This window comes from Xyrauchen texanus, chromosome 20 (assembly GCF_025860055.1).
Source record: "Xyrauchen texanus isolate HMW12.3.18 chromosome 20, RBS_HiC_50CHRs, whole genome shotgun sequence".
NCBI lineage: Eukaryota > Metazoa > Chordata > Actinopteri > Cypriniformes > Catostomidae > Xyrauchen > Xyrauchen texanus.
The window spans coordinates 23821145-23830780 of record NC_068295.1 but is presented as its reverse complement, the minus strand read 5'-3'; the positions used below and the strand labels follow the sequence as shown (position 1 = coordinate 23830780).

Below are 9636 nucleotides of genomic sequence, written 5' to 3'. Positions count from 1 at the left end.
TTCAGAATTCTATCTAGGGTTTTAGAGGGATATCTTTTATGATATCTGTAACATGGGAAATCTTATAAACTGCATTTCACTATTGATTTTGATAATTAAATAGGAAATTATATAGATGAGTATATAATATGTACAGTATGTGTGTGTATATATATATATATATATATATATATATATATATATATATATATATATATATATATATATACAGTTGAAGTCACAAGTTTACATACACTTAGGGTGAAGTCATTAAAAAAAATTTTAACCACTCAACAGATTTCATACAAGCAAACTATAGCATTGGCAAGTCATTTGGGACATTTTTTATTAAGTTAAGTGTGTCAGAAGTTTACATTTACATTTATGCATTTGGCAGACGCTTTTATCCAATACGACTTACAGTGCACTTATTACAGGGACAGTCCCCCTCGGATCAACCTCGAGTTAAGTGCCTTGCTCAAGGACACAATGGTGGTGGCTGTGGGGATCTAACCAGCGACCTTCTGATTACCAGTTATGTGCTTTAGCCCACTACGCCACCACCACTCCATACAATTATGTCAAGTCTTTAGGCAATTAACTTCTGATAGGCTAATTGGTATAAATTAGAGGTGTACCTGTGGATTTATTTTAAGGCCTACCTTAAAACTTGGTGCCTCTTTACATCATGGGAAAATCAAAAGAAATCAGGCAAAACCTCAGAAATATTTTTTTGACCTTCACAAGTCTGGTTCATCCTTCGGAGCAAGTTTCAAATGCCTAAAGGTACCACGTTCATCTGTACAAACAATAGAATGCAAGTATAAACATCATGGGTCCATGCAGCCATCATACCGCTCAGGAAGAGGACACATTCTGTCACCAAGAGATGAATGTAGTTTGGTGCGAAAAGTGCAAATCAATTCCAGAATAACAGCGAAGGACTTTGTGAAGATGCTAGAGGAAATAGGTAGACAAGTATCTATATCCACAGTAAAACAAGTCCTATATCGACATAACCCGAAAGGCTGCTCAGCAAGGAAGAATCCACTGCTCCAAAACAGCCATAAAAAAGCCAGACTACAGTCTGCAAGTGCACACGGGGACAAAGATCTTACTTTTTGAAGAAATGTCCTCTGGTCTGATGAAACAAATATTGAACTGTTTGTCTATAATGACCATCATTATATTTGGAGGAAAAAGGGTGAGGCTTGCAAGCCAAAGACCACCATTCCCACCATGAAGCATGGGGGTGGCAGCATCATGTTGTGGGGGTGCTTTGCTGCAGGAGGGACTGGTGCACTTCACAAAATAGATGGCATCATGAGGAAGGAAAATTATGTGGATATATTGAAGTAACATCTCAAGACATAAGCCAGGAAGTTAAAGCTCTGTTGCAAATGGGTCTTCCAAATGGACAATGACCACAAGCATACCTCCAAAATTTTGGCAAAATGGCTTAAGGACAACAAAGTCAAGGTATTGGAGTGGCCATCACAAAGTCCTGTTGTCAATCCGATAGATTGGGCAGAACTAAAAACTAAGAACTAAAAAAGCATGTGCGAGCAAGGAGGCCTACAAACCTGACTCAGTTACACCAATTTTGTCTGGAGGAATGGGCCAAAATTCCAGCAAATTATTATGAAAAGCTTATGGAATAAATCACTCTCTCTGCTATTATTCTGACATTTCACATTCTTAAAATAAAGTAGTGATCCTAACTGGCCTAAGACAGGGAATGTTTGCTGTGATTAAATGTCAAGAATTTTAATGTTTAAATGTATTTGGCTAAGGTGTATGTAAACTTCTGACATCAACTGTATATTGTATACAATATGTATATAATTGTGTAAATGTGTATGGGACATTTGCTAAACTCTATAGAATTTAACGTGCAGCATGCTTTTGCATTTTCCAGCAGATGACAACTTTAATCCACCTGCAATATGAGAGAAGAGCTGGCAAAGTAAATTGTATGACTGCAAATAACAGTTCAACCAAAGGACAGCAATATGGCAAATAAGCCAAAAGTTCATGTGTTTTTGGGTGCTCCATGTCCGCAAATTCTCGCGTTAGAGGTGCAGGAGAAAGGGCTCCCTCAATGGAAGACAATGGACCTCACTTGGAGTCAAGGCAGGTTGATACCCAAGAGCAATGTTAGAGAGGAAAAAGAAGTTAACCTGAGCATAGAGGTAAGTGGTAGACTGCACTCTGCTGTTACCCCTGAGAGAGTACCTTTTTCAGAGACCAGCAAAGACCAAAAGGAAATTTCTCAAGATGACAGCACTCCATCAGACTGCCAATGCTCTAAATCAAATGGAGAATCCATTGAAGAAGAGGAATTGTGTCCTTTATCTGTGACAGAATATCTAGATGGCTACTACTGCCCACAGACTTGTTTAGTTGTTGGACAGAGCAAAGATGAAAGGCCTCAATCCCCTTTGTCCATGGAGACTGAGTATCTGAGTACATGGACAAAATCCCAAATCTTGCTTCTTCAAGGTAGATTAAACTGTTCTCCAACATTGGGCTTCCATGGAGACTTTGGTTCTCCACATACCCCTCGCAAACAAACTTCATCAGCCTCCATAAGTTCTCCAGAATTGTACAGCCCTGTGACTAGCCCTGAAGAGAGGGGCTTGGGGGGAACTTTGCATAGCTCATTGGAATGGCATAATGACAGTCAAATCCAAAGACTACAATCGAGAGGGGTGATTCTGGAAATCACAGCCGACGGCATTCTTTGCTCTCAAGGCAATGCTATAGCTCACTCTGAAAAACCTGTAGACAATGAGGAGATTGGACTTAATATTGTCTCTTCAACTACAATTGCACAGACTTCACCAAGTCCCAGTACTTCTAAAAGGATCAAGTTATCTCAGACTGTAGATAAAACTAAAGAAGTAACAGAAGAGAGGACAAGAACTAATGCAGTCCCACTAAGTGGTCCTACAACCCTGCTGGCTAAATGTAAGACCCAAGGTGTACGATACGCTATCTTGGTTGCTGTGGTGCACCCATGCCAATTAAAAGAGATCAAAGTGAAAACTGGAGCTTCGGCTGGTACTAGTGTACCTCTAGCAACTGTGATTGTCACCGACCAATCAGACATGGAGATGAAGTTGGTGCTATGGCGGGCAGCAGCTTTCTGGGCCCTGACTGTATATCCAGGGGATATTTTGCTTATTACAGGTGAAACCATATATATATATATATATATATGTATGTATGTATATGTACATTATTAATACAATTATAAAGTAATTTATATACAGTAGATTGAGTTGTTGAGACTCAATGGCTATATAGTATTTGAATGTGTATTTGAGTATGTACTGTTATATAAAATTTTCTGCAATAGTTTATTTCACACAGTTTTCTTGATGTGTTGCTTTGGCAGATGTGAGAGTACACATTGATAAGTGGAAGACTGAGATTGTTCTGCAGTCATCTTTCACTAGTAAGCTGTTGAATCTGGGACAGGTCACGGGTGAACATTGTCCACAAGGTAAAAGAACAGTTAAGAACTAAATCAACCAAAAATGTAAATTCTCTAATTTACTTGACCTCGTGCCACATCCCAGATGTGCATGACTTTCCTTCTGCTGAACACAAATGAAGATTTTTAGAAGACTGGCTCTGTAGGACCATACAATGCAAGTAAATGGTGACCAAAACTTTGAAGGCCCAAAAAGTACATAAAGTCATAAAAGTAATCCATATGACTCCAGTGGTTTAATCCATGTCTTCTCAAGTGATCCAATCGGTTTTGTGTGGGAACAGACCAAAATGTAACTCATTTTTACAGTACATCTTGACATTCCAGTCTCTAGGCGCAATCATGATTTCAAGCTCGATTACATTTCTAGTGCTTTACGCATGTGCAGAGCGTTAGATGGCAGGAAGTGTAATCAAGCTTGAAATCATGATCGCCAAGGAGACTATAGTTAAAAAGGAGATATATGCTGGTCTGTTCTCACGCAAAACCGATCGCAGAAGACATGGATTATACCACTGGAATCGCATTGATTAATTTTATGCTGCATTTATTTTCTTTATGGAGCTTAAAAGTTCTGGCCACCATTCACTTGCATTGTATGGACCTACAGAGCTGAGATATTCTTCTAAAAATCTTAATTTGTGCTCTGTAGAAGAAGGAAGTCATACACATCTGGGAAGGCATTTTCATTTTTGGGTGAACTATTCCTTAAAGCTTATTACTACTGAGGTTTAAAAATTTATATTTGAGTATTCTTGTCAGACTAAAAGTTAAATGTAAGAATGTCACATGGCTGTCTGTACCTTTTCTCAAATTCTACTCTATTATGTAATTCACTCTAGATTGTCTCCCTGCTTTTGTAATGTTAATCTTGTCTAGCCCCACAGAATTTGAACTGTCAAACTTTGAGAACACTGTGTACACATTTGTGTGAGAAGCGCCCCCTGATGGTGTCTCTTCCTCCTCGCAAGCCTCAGGATTTGCACTCCATCCCTTTTGTCCGCCTTGGAGCATTACGCCCAGACACTTTGGTTAATGCTCTTGTTAGAGTAAAACATAGAAATTTAATTACAGGTATGGAACAGAACGTTTTCTTTCAAATTTTGAATGAAAAACATAAAGTAAAAAATATATATTTTTCATAATGAATACAAAGTATTTGGACACATTCTGGTTGACAAACTTAGTGTAACATGTCCATATTTGTCCCTTGTGATGAACTACCTCTGTGGTTACCCATCTAGGAAAATTTGAATTTGAGGGTAACTGACTTTATACATCCACTAAAATGTGCCTTTCCTCAAGTAGGTTAAAAGTAATCACAACTTTAATAATCATAGTGAAGTTAGTTTTAGCAGCCTTTGTTTGCAGATAACACTTGGTTTGATTATTTTGAATGCAATGACATGCATACCTTTATTCAAACTTTAAATGTTGCTTAAGTGTCAAATAATGTTTGAGGCAACTGTAGCTTTCAATTAGTGATCTGGTTTGTCTAAATATGTCATTATATAATATAAAGATGTTAAGTTGTTGCTCGAAGGCATGTAGGGGAAGTCTTTTTGACAAATGTTGCTTTGCTTGGTTTTAGCCTGGCGAGATGAGGCACAGGGTACATCCAGAACAGGGGGTGTTCTGAAAGCTGTTTTGAATGTAGAACAAGGAGATGGTCACCAAGGGGCTGTTGTTCTGTGGGGAGCTGCTCTCTCTTGGCTGCAGCGTTTAGAGAGAAACAAAGGTATTTAATAAAGCACTGTAATTGGGGCCCAAGCACTGAGAGTGCGGAGGCCATATTGTTCTTCAAAGGATTATTGTTATTATTATTTTCAAGTTTTCTGTACTTTTGGGGTACTCAACTTGCGTAAAAACTCTTAAAATTTTGCACACACATCACAGTCGTCAGCCATTAGGGCTGGGCAAAGTTCCAGTTGGGGCTCTGTAGTGCTCCCTTTAAAATGGGCATGTAAGACGGCCTCTGTAGCGCCCCCATTTTCACCTACAGTTACCAAACTTATACAGTTCTTACTAAGCCAGACACATTTTCATAAGAACAGTCATTAGCTCCACCTAATAGGAAGTCGACCATTTTGGATTTGCTGAAAATCTCAAGCTCTGAACTTTTAAATACTCCTCCTAGGGGATTTATGTGACTGGCACCAAATTTGTGCAACATTGCCGAGACATTGTAGATGCTAAATTGCGAACAGATTTTTTATATTTTGAATGGTGTCACCATGGCGCAGCAATACATTTATGGCTAAATTTGTGAAATAAGAAGTTCCTTATATCTTCTGTGTGCTTTGTATGATTTTGATGAAAATTTAGTTGTATGTTTGGTGATGGTGGCTGATCACATTTATCCAGATATATGTATATATATATATATATATATATATATATATATATATATATATATATATATACACACCAAACAGCCACAACATTAAAACCACCTGGCTAATTATGTGTAGGTCCTCCTCGTGGCACCAAAACAGCACCAACCTGCGTCTCAGAATAGCAATCTGAGATGCTATTCTTCTCACCACAATTTTACAAAGCAGTTACCATAGACTTTGTCAGTTCGAACCAGTCTGTAATTTCTCTGTTGACCTCTCTCATCTACTCTCATCTGCGTTTCCATCCGCAGAACTGCTGCTCGCTGGATGCTTTTTGTTTTTGGCACCATTCTGAGTAAATTCTAGAGACTGTTGTGTGTGAAAATCATTTCATTTTCATATATATCCATCCATATATCTTTCTATAATTTCTTATCATCTAATTAATTCATATTCATTATATATACACTGGGAGCCAAAAGTTTTGAATAATGTACAGATTTAGCTGTTTCGGTTTAATTGTTTAGCAGTTAACTGATCACAAAGTATAGTCAGGACATTACTGATGTAAAAAAAAAACAGCACAAACACTTTTTTGAAAAAAGTAGTTTTTGATCGAATCAGGCCCCATTTCCAGCAGCCATCACTCCAACACCTAATCCTTGAGTAACCATGCTAAATTGCTAATTTGGTACTAGTAAATCACTTATAATAAACACAGCTGAAAGCTATTTTGTTCATTAAATAAAGATTAACATTGTCTTTGCATTTGTTTTTGAGTTACCACAGTATGCAATAGACTGGCATGTAATAATAGTAATTTTTACATTATTAATGTCCTGACTATACATTGTGATCAGTTGAATGCCACTTTGGTGAATAAAAGTACCAATTTCTTTCCATAAGAGCAAAATCTGTAAATTTTTCCAAACCTTTGGCTACCAGTGTATATTTTCAGTATATATACAGTTGTGGCAAAAAATATTGGCACCCTTGTTAAATATGAGCAAAGAATGCTGTGAAAAATATGTCTTTATTGTTTATCCTTTTGATCTTTCATTCAAAATATTCACAAAAGTCAAACCTTTAATTGAAGTAAACTCATAATCTCATAATTAAATATGTTACTCCAAAACACAGTGGCACCCCTACAAATTCTTATGAGTGAAATATATCTGAAGTATATTCCCATTCATATTTAAAAAATGTTAGTAGACCTGGGTGACTAGGAACATGAAATTGTTCAGCCATGACTTCCTGTGTCACAGGAGTATGAATATGAGTTAACATTCAAGCCAAAGTCCCTTGGGTAAGACCAAAGAACAAAGTCATGGTGTGTGGCAATATGTTGTTGAGCATCACAAAATGAGAAGTAGCTATAAGAAAATAGCTAAAGCATTGAAAATACCAATTTCCACCATCAGGACAATAATTAAGAAGTTCCAATCAGTTGGAGATGTTAAGAATCATCTTGCAAGAGGGCATGTGTCTAGATTGTCTCCACACAAGGTGAGGAGGATGGTTCGAGTGGCCAAATATTCTCCATGGATCACAGCTGGAAAATTGCTGAAATTAGTTGGTTCTTGGGGTCACAAATTCTCCAACTGCAATCATACATCATCTACATCACAACAAATTGTTTGGGAGGGTTTCAAGAAAAAAGCCTCATCCAACAACAAACTCAATCATCTTCAGTTTGCCAGTCACTACTGGAACTTAAATGGGACTGGGTTCAATGGTCAGATAAAACAAAAATTGAGCTTTTTGGCAGCAAGCACCAGAGATGGGTTTGGTGCACACACAAAGGTAGCCATTTGGAAAAATACCCCATGCCCACAGTTAAATATGGTTGTTGATCTTTTACATTGTGGGGCTGTTTTTATGCCAGAGGATCTGGGCATCTTGTTCGGATACATGGCTTCATGGACTCATGGTAACAAATACCAACAGATAATCAAAACCTGAATGCCTCTGTCAGAAAGCTGGCATCATGGACTCTATCAAATACTAACAGATATAAAAACCTGACTGCCTCTGCTAGAAAGCTTAAAATGGGCACTGGTTTTGAATCCAATGTGTGCTGAGTGACTCCAGACTGGCTTCTTAAGCAACCAATTAGCCCTGTTGCTAGGGTGGGTAGAGTCACATTGAGTCAACATCTTTGTGGTCGCTATAGTTCTGCCATTGCCATCCCAGTCCCCTGACCAGAATCACATAGAAAACCTGTGGGCCAGTGGTGTAACTGGGCAGCCACACTGGGACTCACAGTCTAAGAGGGGGGCACGATGGCTGGTCCCTACCTTTAAAATGTTAAACTGCACAGTTTAAGTGACTTTACCTTTGCCAGCATACAACGTATGCAGTTTCTACTTTTATTGAAATGGAACTGCTTTTTATTTATAGCTGGACTACACACTATGCATCTCATCTATGGTGACCAGTGATTTTTATCTAAAAACTTCTAAATTATAGATTATTGTTAACATAACATCTTACTCTAACACAAATTAGAATAATTAATTCGAAATTAAAAATTTTAAGCGATACATCGAACTATTCTCTGCATTTTATTGTTTTAACATCGTATGGATTGTTGGGAAATCCTACTGAGCCAGTGTGGTGCATCTGACAACATTACTCAGTGCGAAATGAGGATCTCTGCAGTCCTGACCTCTGAGAAACCTTCATCTCTACCCTGCATTATGTTAATACAGAGCTGCAGAGTATCGATGATGCAGTGTCATGGTCAAAAACATAATATATTTGATGATAAGATCATCAAGATGTGCCACGGATGGCTGCCTCGGTGTAGAGTGATCCAATTCTTTTGTAGTTTTTGTTTGTTTGTCCTGTGTTTAGTAATCTTTTTCCAATCAGTTTTACCAGGGACGAACTGCTGAACATTCAGCAGCATTTACCAGACAACCTTTTCACAGTTTGAGTATTCGGACACATTGCTGGACATTTTAGCTGGAGGCGCAGTTGTGCTGTTCAAAAGACGCTGGCGAGGTAGACAAGCAGGCGCACTAGTCAAGGTCCATCAGCATGGCTTTTGGACAGTCCTACCAGGTATTGATCTAGCGAATCTCCGCTCTCTTCCTAACAAAACGGACGAACGACATCTCCTTATCCATACAAACAAGGAATTTTCAACCTCTGCTGCCTTGTGGTTCACATAAACCTGGCAAAGTGAAGCCATTCCGGACAGCGCATTACGTCTGCCAGGCTTCCAACTATTCAGAGCGGATTGCATCGCAGATATAATGGGGAAAACTAGAGGCAGTGGATCGTGCTTTTACATCATTGAAGGTTGGTGTACAGATGTAACAACATTAAAGAAGATGTACTGTCCTAATTTGGAAGCACACTTTATTAACTGTAAGCCTTTCTAATCGCTTCGTTTATTCTGGTGAGTGTTTATATCCCGCCACACGCATGTGTGAATGCAGCGCTGCAACGGCTGGCTGATCAAATCTCTGAAACGGAACAGCAATACCCAGACTCTGTTATTAATATTTTTGAGGATTTTAACAAAGCAATCCTCACACGTGAACTACCCAAAAACAAACAGCACATTACATGCCCAACCAGAGACAGAAATATACTGGATCACTGCTACACAACAATAAAGGATGCATATTGCTCTGTCCCTAGAGCAGCTTTTGGACTATCGGATCATTGTCTGGTTCATCTTTTTCCAACCTATAGGCATAAACAAAAATCTGCTAAGCCTGTAGTAAAGACTGTAAAGAATAAAGATGATGAGTCTGCATACAGAAGGGAGGTTGAACAGCTGGCTGTCTGGTGCAGTCAAAACACCCT

At 38.5% G+C, this 9636-nt stretch overlaps 1 protein-coding gene across 1 annotated transcript in view; it reads left to right on the top strand.

The window, feature by feature from the left end:
* The first annotated feature begins 1958 nt into the window (after nt 1–1958).
* Nucleotides 1959–9636, top strand: part of LOC127660363 (uncharacterized) — a 38242-nt gene continuing 30564 nt past the window's right edge. Inside the window, exons 1-4 of the mRNA XM_052150496.1 lie at nt 1959–3171; nt 3380–3487; nt 4358–4552; nt 5070–5216. Coding sequence (XP_052006456.1) covers nt 1992–3171; nt 3380–3487; nt 4358–4552; nt 5070–5216 — 1630 coding nt within the window. The 5' untranslated portion in view covers nt 1959–1991. The remainder of the gene's footprint in view (nt 3172–3379; nt 3488–4357; nt 4553–5069; nt 5217–9636) is intronic.